General features: G+C 38.6%; 1 protein-coding gene across 1 annotated transcript; it reads left to right on the forward strand.

Annotated features, from left to right (window-relative positions):
* Window positions 1-8,177: 8,177 nt before the first annotated feature.
* Window positions 8,178-8,873, forward strand: LOC307184198 (transcription initiation factor TFIID subunit 11-like; the record flags this gene model as incomplete). Its single annotated transcript, XM_079917521.1, has 1 exon — window positions 8,178-8,873. The coding sequence occupies exon 1, from the start codon at window positions 8,250-8,252 to the stop codon at window positions 8,871-8,873; it is 624 nt and encodes a 207-aa protein (XP_079773647.1). The 5' UTR covers window positions 8,178-8,249.
* Between the last annotated feature and the right edge of the window lie 7,099 nt (window positions 8,874-15,972).

A 15,972-nucleotide genomic window follows, 5' to 3' on the forward strand; every position in this document is an offset into this window, starting at 1 on the left:
TTACTGGTGAAAAATTAAGTTGAGAGATTTTCCATTTAGCATTTTTAAGATGTCATTCCATTATCTTCTATCTTCCATCATTTCTCGTGAGAATTCAGCTATAATTCTTATTGCAGTTCCCATAAATATGATGTGTTGTTTTTTCCTCTGGTTGCTTTTAATATTTTTCTTTTTAATCATTGGTTTTCACTAGTTTGAAAATAAGGTGTCTAGATGTGTTTATCTTTGTGTTTGTCTTGCTTGAGATTCATATTTTTGGAAGGGGTCTGTTGATGTCTTTTTATCAGTTTGGAAATGTTTTAGATATTTTCTCTTTAAGTATTTCTTCTGTCTCATTCCTATCTCTTTCTGGGACTTCAGTTACACATATGTCAGATCATAAAATATCATCCCACAATATTGCATATTCTATTATTGTGCATTTCTTTTTAAAGTTTTTATCTTTGAGTTAATTAACTGGTTCTTTCTTCTGTAGGTCTAGTCTGGAGTTAAGTCACTTTAATGAACTTTTTATTTCTGATATTGTATTTTCAGTATATAATTTCCATTTGGTTCTTTAAAAAAATTTTTTTTCTACTGTGCTGAAATTTCACATCTGGTCTTCTATTTTGTCCATCTTTTTCTCTAAATTCTATCAGAATCCTGTTAACTGTTTCAAAGTCTTTGTTAAGTTCAACATCTAAATCATATGTGGTCTGCTTCTGATTAATTTTTTTCTGTTTGTTTGGTCATATTTTCATACTTTTCGTATGCCTATTAATTTCTGATTGGATATTGAATATTTTGGATAATAAACCTTCTGTATTATGTTATCTTTTTCTAAAGAGTGTCAAATTTTGTCCTGAAAGGCTATTAATTTGCCAGCATAGTCCCTTGATCTTTTGGAGGCTTGGTTTTGGGGTTTGTGTGTGGATTCTTGTTTTGGTTTTCGCCCTTATTCCCATGCCATAGACTTTAGTCAGGATATGTGTTTCTTACTCCTAAGGTGTTGCCATTCTAGAGTTTCAATGGAAAGCCAAAGTGTCTATCAAGCTCTGTTAGCCAGGTCAGACTTGATCTACAAACTCCCTGCACTACTAAGCATCTGCGGATAGAGTTTTTTTTTTTTTTTCAGTTCTTAATCCTTTCAGCAGCTGCTTTCAGCTGTGTTCCTTAGATTCTCAGCAAAACTGTATGCAGTTTAGGTGTAAGCCAAAGATTTGCGAGACATTTCTATGCAGGTTTTAGAGTATTTCCTCTGTGTCTCCTTACTCTCTGAAATTTTTCTTCCAATTTACTGCTCTGCTAACAGCCCTAAACTTCAAACTTTGTGTTCTCTTCCCAATAGGATATTGTTTACTGGTTTGTTTCTATTCTATTTCTAGATTGCAATAAGCCTGAGAATGTTCTCAAGGGAAAGCTCAACGAATTATGGTGCTCACCTAGCATACTTCCTTTCCCTTCAGGATTATATCTTCTTCAGTTTTTCATGCTTTTGGATTGTACAATGATGCCTTCAAACAGTTGTTGTTTTATATTTGTGTAGAGTTTATAATTGCTACTACAGAAAGTTTAATCTGATACAACCTGTTGCACCATGAAGGGAAACAGAATCTCACCATAAATTAGTATCTAATATTAACTGACTGCCTGTCCTTTGCCATGTGCTGTGTAGGAGATTTACATATATGAACATTAATTCACATAACAATGGTACAAGGTAGGTATCATCATCATCATCATTATTTCACAAAATAAGAAACTGAAGCAAACAGTGAAAGTTTTAAAGTAAGGGACAGATGCAGGATCCAATGTCATATATGTTAAATATAAAATGTGTTATTTTGACTATTCCAATGATTCTCAAATTTAGAAGTAGATTGAAATTTCCTGGGGAGCTTTAAAAATGCTAGTGCCTTGGTTCTAACTCCAGAGATACTTTATAACTAGCCTTTGCTATTATCCAGCTATTGAGATTTTAAAATTTCCCCCAATGTTTCAAATGTGCAGTTAAGATTAAGAACCACATACTTTTTTTTAAATTGAAGTATAGTTGAAGTACAATATTATATAAGTTACAGGTGTGCAATATAGTGACTCAGAATTTTTAAAGGTTATACTCCACTTATAGTTCTTATAAAATATTGGCTATATTCCCTGTGTTGTACAATATATCCTTGTAACTTATTTTATACATAATAGTTTGTACCTCTTAATCCCTACCTCTGTATTGCCCCTTCCCTGTTCCCTCTCTCCACTTGGTAACCACTAATTTGTTCTCTATATCTGTGAGTCTGCTTCTTTTTTGTTATATTCACTAGTTGTATTTTTTAGATTCCACATATAAGTGATGTCATACAGTATTTGTTTTTCTCTGTCTGATGTATTTCATTTAGCATAATACCCTCTAAGTTCATCCATGTTGCTACAAATGGCAAAATTTTATTCTTTTTTTATGGCTGAGTAGTATTCCATGTGTGTGTCTATACACACACACACACACACACACACACACACACACACACATATACATACTACATCTTCTAAAAAAAATATCTTATTGTAGCTTTCCTGTTACATCCCTAAATAAGATAAAAACATTCTTTGGAAATATACAGAGTTCCATTCAAATAATAGTTTTATGCCTATAATTTAGAAACGCAATCTGATGCTTATGTTGATTACAGACCAGGGCAAAGAAACTTTTTTTTTAAAAAAGGTCATATTATCAGGGGAAAGGAAGTAGCATTTATTGAATACCTACTATGAGTTAGGCACTGTGTTAAATGCTTCCCTGAATTGTCATATAAACTACTAATTACAAGTCCGTGGTACAGTATAATGACTTGAGTTGTGTCCCCCCCAAAGATATGTTCAAGTCCTCACCCCTTAGCACCTGTGACCATAACCTTATTTGGAAATAGGGTCTTTACAGATGCAATCAAGTTAAATTGAGGCACACTAATAAGGGTAGGCCCGGAATCCTATGACTGGTGTCATTATAAGAAAAAGGAGGGGCAGATTGGATACAGTCACTGAGGATACACACAGGGAAAAAAGTTCTGTGGTGACAGAATCAGACTTTGGAGTGATCCAGTTACAGGCCAAGGGATGCCAAAGACTACCAACAACCACCAAAAGCTGGGAGACAGACATGGCACAGATTCTACATCAGAGGCTCCAGAAGGATCCAACCTTGCTAACATCTTGATTTTGGACTTTTGGCTTCCTGAACTGTGAGGGAATAAATCTCTGTTGTTTTAAGTAATAAACGAAACAGACAAACAAAGAAATTCCAAACAAAATCTGTTTTGCTGTGCCATGCTTCCTGTGATACTACTAAATCTTAAAAGCAAGCCAGTTCCTATTAATTTTATTTTTTCTTTCTAAATAATTATAGAATGGAAAGATGTTTCATGTCTTTAATATTCTGCTATCCTGGTATTTAACAGTGAAAGAAAGCCTTCTTGATTATTTTAAATTAGTTTTTTTTTTTTTAAAGCCAATCTATTACTAAGGGTTTTGTGCTATTATCTATATGATCATACTGTTTATGAATATACCTAATACTTTTATTTAGCATCTAATAACAATTTTCTATTTGTTCACTTGTTTTGTGTTTAAGAATAGGTAAGTTTCCAAGAACTGTTGGGATATTTCTTACCTTTGTTAATCAATGTAAAGGAAATAAACAGGCAATAATTAGAATAAAAGTTAACATTCCCATGTGAAGCCACTTGTTGATGTTTTTTGACTCACTGTATTTAGTGACTACATGATGGAATACAGAGCAGCACACTGTGGAAGATGACGGGTTTAAATGGAGAGTTTGGGGACTTCGGTTTCAGATATTAGCCTGGTTTGTGTGACCTGACAGACTCTCAACTTCTCTGGCCCTCAGTTTTCTACTCTATAAAATTTACAACTGAGGCCCTTTTAGCTCCAAAGATTTAAAATTAATTTCCTGTCAAAATACGCTTTCTTTGCTTGCTGTCATGAGACTAGAACATTACTAGAATAAGACATATATACAAACATCAAAAGTAAAAGTATACCATTGGAACAAGTTTTTAACTCACTTATATCAGTGAATAAGCTCTATTATAGACTGATGGTTTGGAGGAAAAGTTGATGCTGCTAAAAGTTCAGTTCATCAGAGAAAATTCCAGGTAGAGTTGGCTCAATGAATACAGAGGATATGAAGAACAGTGATAAAATTTAATAAATATCTAAAGAGTCACATCTAACCCTTTGTGTCACGAGGGGACCAAACATGTCTTTGTTGGGAAATCTCATGACACTCCACCGTGTTTTCACCTGGCAAGTAATGCCGGCACAGTAATCACCCACATTCAAGCCCTTCTTTCCAGAATGGTAACACTGTGATTTGCTTTAGTCAGGATTGCTATTCTTACTGGGGGAGCTATGACTGGGATAAAAAAGGTAATTAAGCCCACCAAGAAAGGCTGATTTTGTTGGCTGGCCTAGGATTTGGCCTAGGATTTGGGAAACAATAGATGGGACAATAATGTGGTGCTTGGGAGCAGTTTTGCTTTGATATGGATATCATTCATAGGTTGAGCACAAAGCTATTTTCACTGGTAGTTAAACTTTTGGCAATTGCTGATCGGTAACAGAGAACTGGATGTCCTACTGAAGTAGCATGGTTCAGTAGGCAGAATATCGATTGAATTAGCGTGTAAAACTATTTGTACCAAAGTGTGTCTATTTTGCTATTGACTGGCCTTGTGAATTTGTTTTCATCCTTCAGCATCTTGGTGTATGTGTATGTGTACTGGTTTGCTTAGGGATGTAGATGCAGGAGATAGGCTATCTTTTATAAGATGAGTTTGAAATATGATAACAAAATATTTAAAGGATTAACCTAAAGAGGTGGTCAAAATAAAAAAAAAATCATTCAGAAAATAAAAATGATAAAGAATATGAGAAAGCTGAATCACAGCATACGTTTATGTAAAGATATTCAAGAAAGAATATTTGTAATGTTTGAGAGCCCTATCTTAAGAACAGCAATGTAACAAAGGATAATGAGAGAATGTAGCAAAGGATAGTTAACTGATAGATTTGCTAGTATATTATATATTGCTTTACTTTTGCAGTCTTTGGATAGTTTAGTTTCAGTTATACAAGTTCAGCTCTCTGGTTTGTAAATCCATATTGCAAGCTTCTAAGTGAAATCCAAGGCCATATTCTTTGAATATGTCTTCCAACATAGAACTTTGCACAGTGCACTTCCATTTTTCTAACTGTATTTGGGATAAGTGCATGGTAGGAATCTCTGTCTTCCTTGTGTGTGTGTGTGAGAGAGAGAGAGAGAGATAGAGAGAGAGAGTGAGAGAGAGAGAGAGAGAGAGAGAGAAGGAGAGGGAGAGAGGAATTTGATCCTTTACTATTAGGCAACTATTTTTATGTACCGTCATTTTAAGAACAAATATACAAGTTAAATGTAATCTAGGTGATATTGAGAGTAACATGGCTAGACAGTGATAATTCCAGAATCCTTTAGACCAGGGGTATTTAAAGGTTTTACAGAGAAGTAATCTTGCTTATACTTTTCCATAAAATAGGGGAATCTGTTTTAAGTTTGGACTAAACAAATAGTCTCTTTTCTTGATTACTTGCCATAAGGGTTCAAGTTTAAACCCTCTGTTCTAGAATGCAAGTTTACAGAACCTGGAATAGGGGAAGAATAGGTATGCAGGAGGTACAGCCCCAGAGGCAGATAGTCAGAACAAAGTACTCTACAGGGAAAAAGAAAGATTACGATATTATGAAATGCCAACTGCAAGATGGAGAACCAGGAAAACCTGCAGTATAATTCAATCAAAGTAAACAAGCTGAGAACTAGGGGAGCCAAAGGTGTAATCCCCAGTCTGAGGCCAAAAGCTTGAAAAACAGGGTAGGGAACCACTGATGAAACTACTGGAGTCAGTCGACCTGAGACCCAGAAGCTCTGATGCCTGAGGGAAGGAGAACATGGAAGTCCTAGCTCAAGAAAGGAAACAGTAAATTTGCTCACCCTCTTCATGTTCTCCTGGGGCCTTCACAGTTTGGATGGTGCCCACCAAAAGTGAGGAGGGTGGATCTCTTACTCAGTCAACTGATTCAAAAACAAATATCTTCCAGAAATACCATTAAAGACACACTCAGAAATGTTGTTTACCAGCAGTCTGAGCATTCTTTAAACCAGTTAAATTGACAAATATAATTAACAATCACAGTGCAAAAAACACCCTTATTTTCTCATCATTCAGATGACGAGAAGTATGAAATAAAGGTATTAGAGCGGATGCGCTCCCTCAGGAGTTCAAAGAGGTGATTCAGATCAAAGGAACCACTTCTGGAGGGCCCCCGATCCAACAGCACTGGTGTCTTTCGAAGTAGAGACCGAGGCACCGGGGATAGTACAGCAAGAGCCAAGGCCATGCCAGGACACAGCCGGACGGTGGGCAGGTGCAGCCCAGGAGAGAGGCATCACTGAACAACGAGTCGGCTCACAACCCCATCAGGCAATTTCCAATCTCCAGAAGGGTGAGAAAATAAATACACGTGTGTTAGCGCAAGCCTCCAGGCTGTGGTGTCTTCGGATGGGGACACGCTAGCCCACTAAGGCAGACACCTGGGGAAACACTGTGGCAGTTTCTTACAAAATAGCACACGCTCTATACAATCCAGCTCCTTGAGGTTTACCCAAAAGAGGAGAACATTGGTGCGAGCACAGGGCAACCTGCACAGAGACGTTAATGGAATCTGCTTTCTAAACTGCCGGAACTCAGCAGCAAACAAATGCCAATTGGTGGGGAAGAAAGGTCAGTGAACTGTGGTCCATTCAGAAACTGGACTAGTATTCGGCACTAGAAAGAAAAGAGTCAGCAGGCCTACATGAGATGTGGAGCTCCAAAGTCCTTCTGATGGAGCGAAAGAAACCAATGTGAAACGGCTAGAGACCTCAGCATTCCAATGAGAGGGACACTGTGGGAGGGGTTAAGCCACGGAGACCATGGAAACGAGTCAACAGGGATTAGGGTGGAGGAAGAGAGGGCTAGGCGGAACACAGAGCAGGTTGAGGGCAGGAAAGCCAAGCCTTATGTGCAATACTCTAAGGGTGGATGCAAGACATGATAAGGGAGGGGTCAAAATCCATGGAATATACAACAGTCAGTGTGATGCCTAATGGAAACTATGGACCTTGGGGGAGGAGGATGTGTCAAAGGGGGTGCATCCCGTAAAACAAATGTTCCCCCTGCGGTTCTGGATGTCAATGGTGGGGGAAGACCTGTCTGAAGATGGGGGTAGGGACTAGGGTGGATAGGGGACGGGTCCATTTGGTTTGACCCCAAGGAAACCCGAAAATGTTTGAAAATACAAGAGTATTTAAAGAGGAAGAAGGACTTCCCATGAGGCCCACCTACCTATTTCCATGTCTATGACCTGGGGGAGAATATGGCCTGGGTCACAATGGCCTGGCACAAAAGGCGCCTGCAGGAGTGACCCTCCGGGCTTTCTGTATTCCCCTCTGCAGGCCAGCGAGTTCTGAGGTGCACCCGAGAGAGGACTTGTTGCCTACTGAACTGGGTTCTCTGGCGGGTCCTGGAAGGCTTTCAGAAAGCCAGCTTTCAAGACCTGTCTTCTTCTGAGGGTCTATATTTCCTTCAAATATATTTCTTCAAATATATTTCCTTCAAACAAATGTGAAGCCTTCAGAAACTGTAGCGGGAGGAAGTCTGGGCGGCCAACCCTCGGCCCGCCCCTTCCCTTGTGCGTGGGAGGAGCCCAGCCCCCGAGGGCTGAGGAATCACCTGACTTCCAGGTGGGCGTGGCCCCAGCCCCGGAGTGCTATATAAAGCGGCTGGGCCCTTACTGTTGTCCAGGGATCCTGCCGCTGAGGGGATTGCAGCCGGAGGAAGGTTCTCCGCGGCGGACTCTGCAGAATAAAGGACCCAGGGCGAGAGCTTTCTGACCTACGGGCTTTCAACCAGTCAGTGGGGCTTAAGGTGCCGAGTTTGCGGGCATTCGTTATCCACTCATAGAAAAGGCATCTCCAAGGGCAACTGTCTTTGCATTGTGGGAGGCAGTGGAAACCTGTGTTTCTGTGTGTGAGTGTGTGTGTGTGTGTGTGTGTGTGTGTGTGTGTGTGTGTGAACGTATAAATACAGCAGCAAGGCTGACCTTCCCTCGTCTCGTCTTTGTCATTGTAGGTCGCCGATCAGACGAGCCTAGCCCGAGCCCCTGCATCTTGCGGCGCTGGGATGGCCGAGGCCAGCGCGTCGCTCCCAGGCAAAGGTCGGGTCACAGGTGTGTCGGGTGAGGGAGGAGTGGTGCCCTTGGACCCCAGCCCCAGCTGCCTGGACCGAATCCCGCGGGACCGATTTGAGGAACTGAGGAAAGCCTGTGACGAGGAAGGCGAGCTCAGGCGTCAGGACGGCCCGCGTCCAAGGGCAGGTGAAGAGGCAGACTCCTCGTCACGTCCTCCTGCAGCCAAGAGACGGAAAGTGGCCACCAAGGGGAAGAGACCCGGGAAACGGGCAGTGGACGAATTGGAGGCTCAGAAGATGAGAACCCTCGTGTCTTCTATGAGCCAGGAGCAGCTGGACCGTTACGAAGTGTATCGCCGATCAGCCTTCCCCAAGGCCACCATGAAGCGTCTGATCCAGACCGTGGCCGGCTCGACGGTGTCCCAGAACACGGTCATTGCCATGTCCGGAGTGGCCAAGGTCTTCGTCGGGCAGGTGGTTGAGGAGGCCCTGGACGTGTGTGAGAAGTGGGGGGAAACGCCCCCACTCCAACCCAAGCATATGAGGGAGGCTGTTCGGAGGTTACGCTCCAAGGGGCAAATCCCCGGCAGCAAGCACAAGAAGATCCTGTTCTTCTAGGCCAGAGCCAGCGAAGGCCTGTCGCTGAGGAACCAGTCCCGCTGGCAGAGCAGCCTCCTGACTCTGAGACTTTGCCCCACCCATGCAGCTCCTGTATCTCAGGCCACTGGGGATTTCCCCAGGATGGATAAACAGAAGAAAATTGGAGAGAGAAGATCCACCACACCTCCAGCTGCTTCTCTGAAAAGACCAAGAACACCCAGAAGCCTCTAGACAGCTGGAGGAATCATCAGAAAAGAGAGAAGACCCAGTGTACACGTATCAGAAACGAAACGTGAAACATGGAACATCACTCTGGAACCCGTGGGCAATGGAATTGTAAGAAAGGGATGTTGTGAACGGTTCCGCGCCCATCCATCTGATACGCCAGAAGAAAGGAACCAATACCTTGAGAGGCACCCCCTGCCACAACACACCCACGAAGAAACAGACCTCTGCAAAGGCCTCTACCTGTCATAGACATTGAATCTGTACTCAACAACCATCCCTATCCCAGAGTACCAGGCCCAGAGGAGTTCGCTTATGGATTCTAGCAAACACTTAAAGCAGAAATCATACCGCTCCTCTACGATCTCTTCCAGGAGGTGGGAGCTTAGGGAATTCTTCCTAACTCATATCATGAGACCAGCCTTAGCTTCATCCCGTGACCCAAGGCATTCCCAGAGAACTAGACGTGACGATCTCTCACACAGAGAGATGCCAAAACCCTGAATCACCTTTCAGCTAACCACATCTAGCCATGGGTAAGAAGAAGCATAGATGGCTGGAGCTAGTGAGATGGATCCTAGGTATCCAGGGAGGGCTCAGCCTTCAGACACCCTTGGATGGGATCCATGACCCATGCACAGGCCAAGGGAGAAAAATCACAGGACCCTACCGAGAGATAAGACAAAAGCCTCGGACAAAGTCCCCCCCTCACCCACTCCTGATCAAACTAGGAAGGCAGAGGACTGTAGCTTGATCAGGAACCTCTTGCAAAGAGCTGCAGCTTGTCAGCACTCTTGCAAATGGTGAGGAAGGAACTCGAAGCTCTCCCAGCAAGATCCTGGGAAGAGGCAAGCATCTGTCTTCTCACCACTCGTTTCCTACCTGGGGCCGGAGGTCCTAGCTAATGGCCGAGGTCAGGCAAAGTTTTAAAAGGCTTAGCGATCGGGAAGAAAGCATCAAAGCATCTTCATCTGTTTGCTGATGGCCTATCAGAAAGCAGCAGACTTATGTACCTTCATTCCCATTGTACCCTGCAACCTTGCTAGGATCAATCACTTGTCAATCCCAGGAGGGTTATTTCCGCCCTGAGTTTTGGTCGAGTTTTTCTGGTTTTCCTACATAATGGTGTAGGAAATCTGTTGAACCAACCCGCTTTGATTCATTCTTCCCGAGGCCTGTGCGTTTGATTAGCTTGGCCTGACGTAGAGCATCAGCTAGGACTGACGATCTGAGAAAAGAACCCTCGTTCACTGCTGCTGAGAATGCGAAACTGGACAGCCACTGTGAATGGTTAGAGGGGCATGCCCCGCGACAAATTCATCTCTTGAAGCCCAAACCGCCAATGGGACTCTATTTGGGGCTAGGGCCTTCAGCAGAGCAAATACGGTCAAAGAAAGCACTCTGGCGAATTAACATATACACACTACTATAGATAAAATAGATAACCAACAAGAACCTACTGTATAGCATAGGGAAGTTTACTCAATGTTTTGTAATAACCTGTAAGGGAACACAATCTGAAAAAAATATATATAAGTATGTATAACTGATTCACTTTGCTGTACACCTGAATCTAACACAGCATTGTAAATCTATTATACTTTTATTTTTTAAAAAAAGATCTCATAACACATTTGTATTCCTGCCAGCGTGTTTGTCAAACCTCCAACAAAGGCAGCTCGTTAGTAGAAATGATCTCTTTGACCATGTTATAAAATATTTTTTCTTTCTTTTTATTCCTATTTCCTTAAACATATTTCAGTCACTGTGTAGATTTTCTGCTTCCTTTAGTAGATTATGACTACCTTGAAGGAAGTATAAGGTATTTATTTTAGGATTCCCATGGCCCTTAAGGAAATGCCTTAAACATGGATACTCATTGAATCAATCTCCTGTAACTTTTAAATACTGATTACTTCCTATGTGGTAATAATTAGATCAGAGCAGTTATAGGGATCTTAATTAATTTGGGGGTGGAGTTTTTTGTTACTTTGAAGTAGGCTATTAAGGATTGATAACAAAACTTTTAACACAGTAAAATAGATAAAAATAGACATTAACAGAAATAGCTTTAGACATTAGTTTGTAAATAATATGAAGCTCATCCATGAAAACTAGGTACTATGACACTATTGGTCAATAAACTGACTTTATTATGTGAGTGAAAATATTTTCAAAAAGATAAGTGAAACATTTAGCTGAGTTTCTATTTAATTTTCTGCTACCAATATATTGTGCAAGGCAAAATATCAAATGCAAAAACATGATATGGTGAACCAAAAAAAAAAAAAAAAAAAAGCAAAACCTCTCTACTCTTTATTTCTCCATCCCATTGCCTCTTTCCAGAATGGTTTTCTGGCAGTTTTGAAGGTTAAGAAAAGCTATATTGTAGGTAATTAGCTCCTAGATTCTGCTTTGTGGAATCACTTTTTGGCCAATGTTTAATAGGTGCGGCATTTAAAAAGTGCCTTTTAGCCAAAGAAGGTGGGAAAATGATGCATACTTTATAGTTCCTTTTGGGGGATCACAATAATCGTTAGCATATTAAGTGATACAGGATGATTTGAGGTACAAATGATGTGTTTAACTTTTTTAATGCTGTTTCTTCCATACTGATTTGACTATGAAGCATGTTCTACCTCATATCATCAAGCTATTATGTATTATTGTATATATTTAATCTGGAATCATGCATGCAAAGACACACCCATACATACACACATTGAAGAATAGGCTTCCAGAGGTCAACTTTTTGGATTTGCACATTGGTACTGGCACTTGCTCTGAGACCTTGAAGAAGATTTCTAACCTCTCAGTGATTCAGTTTTCTTCCTTTAAAGTGAGGTTAACAGTAATGTTGTGAATATTAAGTGCATTATTTCATGTTATGTGTTTAGAAAAGTACCTGCTATATAATGAATATACAATAATGTCAGTTTCTAGAATAATTATTATTATATTATTACATTTGTTGATAGCTTGCTTTAAAAAATGTGATATGTACAATTTTCTTTATCTTACTTTCCTCAATCAGTTATCATTTTAAATCAAATGATTTACCTTAAGTCAATGTCTTTATATTATTCTATGGTGTGAATATGTCATAAATCATTCAGCCATTCTCTTCCTAATCAGCTTAAAAAAAATTTCCAGTGTTTTACCATTGCGAATAATGCTAAAATAAACATCTTATGTTTGTTTATTATGTTTGAATATGTATGTTTTTCTGTCTTGTATTTTTCCCCTTTAAAAAATTAAAAACAAAATTCTTAACTGTGGTAAAATATACATAACATAAAATTTACCATCTCAACCATTTTTAAGTGTAGGTACATTCACATTTTTGTGCAACCAATCTCCAGAACTTTCTTTATCTTGCAAACCTGAAGCTCTGTACCCATTAAACCATAAATCTCCACTACCCCCTCCCCTGCCCAGCCCCTTGAAACCACCCTTATCCTTTTACTATGAATTTGACTACTCTGAGTACCTCATATAAGTGGAATCATACAGTATTTGCCTTTCTGTGACTGGCTTGTTTCACTTACCACAATGTCCTTCAGGTTCATCTGTATTGTAACATGTCAGAATTTTCTTCCTTTTAAGCCTGAATAATATCCTATTGTACATATATGCTACATTTTGTTTATGCATTCATTTGTTGAAGGACTTAGGTTGCTCCTACATTTTGGCTATTGGAGTAATAATGTTATGAACATGGCTGTATAAATATTGCTTCAAGACCCTGTTTTCAATTCTTTGGAGTATAAATCAAGAAGTGGAATTTGGGGGTCACATGATAATTCTGTTTTCAATTTTTTGAGGAACTGCTACACTGTTTTCCATGGCTAAGGCACCATTTTACTGTATTGATTTTTATTTCTATTGGGTTTCTCTTAACATTTTGAGCCCTGAGTGGATTAATAGCTTTTAAGAGACTATTTGTATAGGAATAAGAAAAAAATGGTAACAGGACCAGTGAAATCTAGAACATATGGAATCATCTAGGAAAGAGTCTAGAAGGACTGGGTTTAGAATTGATGCAGCTACTGTCTAATACATCATAAATAGTTCTTGGTAATTAATCTCTGCTGTAGGAACTAAAAGGCCAATCTTTTGACATTTGTGTGTACAATAATTATATTGTCATATGTTCATGGGTGTCTGAAGGATCTTTCTACCTGAAACTGTCAGTATCTTTGCTATTGACAGCAGTAGTTTCTTATCAAGATCCAGAATTTATTTTTGAAACAGATGTTTTATTTTTCTTATTCTTTGTCTTTCTGTGCTCTAGGTTTTAGATATACATACCAGCATATAAATAACTTTTGTTAGCTCACATGGTTTACTTATTATATAATATCAAGTCCATTAAATGATGTACTCTAAACAATATTTCTAAATTATGTTATAAAAATAATTTCTATTCAGTAGCTACCAGAAATCAACAATATGGCAGATCTCAGTTTTGAAAAGTCTTAATTACTACTTATCAGAATAAATTCAGAACCTATCAATGTATGTACATTTGCTTATCATTGAGACTGTAGGATCAAGCAGTGCTTCTCAAGTCTTAGTGCCCATGTAAATCACTTGGAGGACTTGTTAAAATATCAGTTCTGACTCAGTATGTATGGGGTGGAGCCCAGGATTCCTTATTCCAATTAAGCTCCCAGGTGATGCGGCTGCTCCTGGTCAGCAGACCACACCCTGAATAGCAAGAGGCTAGAGGACCAACAGACATCTGATTCTTATGGCACAAAACAAGTCAATGTTTTTAGCAGCTTTTAATCTAAGAATTATCTCTGTTGGGAATGGATTTTTTCCTAAGGTCAGAAAATTCATTTAACTCTAACTTGTTAAATTGATTCTCTTTTGTATCTCTCTTCTCATACCATAATCACTAAATTCTTCTCCTTAACTGCAGTCAACGAATTTCTTTCTTTGAATGTCTAATTTTTTCTGTTTGGTACTATACAATTTTGTTTCTCTGATCCCCTATATCGATAATATCTTGTTATCAACACTTCAACTTTGAACAGACTTGATACATTCAGCTTATATATATATATATATATATATATATATAATGGAGATTTTTTTTCTTTATTGAGAAACTTAAGACTTGGGTCCATCAAATAAAACCAATTTCTGGGAGAAAAAAAAAAATCAAAACCCACAATAGAAAAAATGTTAACACTGTCTGAGACATATCAGAACACAGAAAATATTTAGAATTATGATAAAATATTGTGGTAGTCAGAATTCTTATATGGTAAAGAATCTCTATTCTTATATGAAGATTATCTACCCCTGATGATATGGGAGTGATATTGCAATATTGCACTATTCATCTTATGGAGATACTGCATTTATCAAGATTTTCCAACATGTAATTATTTCAATTAGATTTTAGAATTCAGAATTTAATTCATTTCATCATATAATGTCAATACTAGTACTCATGAAAAAAATGGAAGAATCATGTTTACCAAAGCATAGACCTGGCTATCAGGAGTCAGACAGAATTTCCTGACTTGGGAATTCTCAAAGATCTGGAGGAGTTCAGATGTTGAATCCTGGTTTGGGGACCTTACTGCTTTGCAAGAGGAGACTGAAAATAATGTTGGGTAGTACAGAATGCAATAAAAAGACACGAGACTGCCATTGACCTTAGGGGTAAATGTGAGGCACCAGCAGCAGAGTTGACCACTTTAATAAACAGTGAGTAGAAGTTTAGCTCATTTAGAGAAGAAAAGTCAAAGAAAGTATGAGTTGATGCCTACTCAATTCTGAGTGTCTCCTTTACTATGGGGTTTTATCTTTCTATCAACCCTTCCTACTTTCCTTTTTATCCTGTGACTCTATCTTTCCCCTCTGTTCTTCTTTATCTTTTTTCTCCTCTTCACCTCTGTAGTCATCATTGCAACATCAATACTCTTCTTGTTATTACAAAGGAAATCACAGTTATGAAGTAGGATGTGAGTCTCATGAAAGCTATTTTTGATTAACTGATTCTAGTGACATAGGTATTTTCCAAATAGATCTTGGCCTGAAATGTATTGATTTGGAAATTAACAGTAGTTAAGAAATATCTTTATTAATGTATACTTGTGGACTCAGAACTCAGAAGTATAGCTTGTAACAATGGAAACATTTCACGCAGGACAAATGCATTATAATGAAAATTTTAAAAAAAGACCACTAACTTTGAGAACTTATAGCAAGGTGTCTCTAATTCTTAATATGAAAAGATATAAAAAAAGCTATTTGGTCAGTATGAATATAAACTATCACAGTTAATATTTTTACATCGCTATTAGACCTAAAATATGGTGTTTAGAACCTAAGCATTTCTTACTTCCTAATTATCCTATTTACAGTAGAACATAAAAGTCATTTAAAGATTATATGGACATTAATTCTACACTTTACTTTCAGTAAAACATCTTTGGTTTATTTTTCCCATGTAGATGAATAATAATGAAAACAATTACAGTCAGAACTAGATACACATGCACATCGTGTTTTAACTCGGAATAATTTAGTTCACTAGGTTTTTTAAGATAGTTTCTATGTATTTATAAATTACAGTATACCTATAAATATTAGATAATATATATTTGTATTGATTTTTAAATGTTCAAATATTTCTAGGAGAAGAGTCATGAGATATTAGAAGAAAAATAACTAGAACAAACAGCAATATATTTGTTGTAAACTCTGGAAATCATAAAAGAGATCTTTTTTTGTGAGTTCTACTGAACATACCTGTGAAAAACAAAACATGAGCAGGGCTTAACTTCCGCAAATTTAGAATTAATCTCTCTAAATTTAACATCGTTCTACTGCAAGAATAAATTCTTATCTAACACATGCTAAGTATGTAAAT

The sequence above is a fragment of the Stenella coeruleoalba genome (genome assembly GCF_951394435.1).
Source record: "Stenella coeruleoalba genome assembly, chromosome: 3".
Lineage (NCBI taxonomy): Eukaryota > Metazoa > Chordata > Mammalia > Artiodactyla > Delphinidae > Stenella > Stenella coeruleoalba.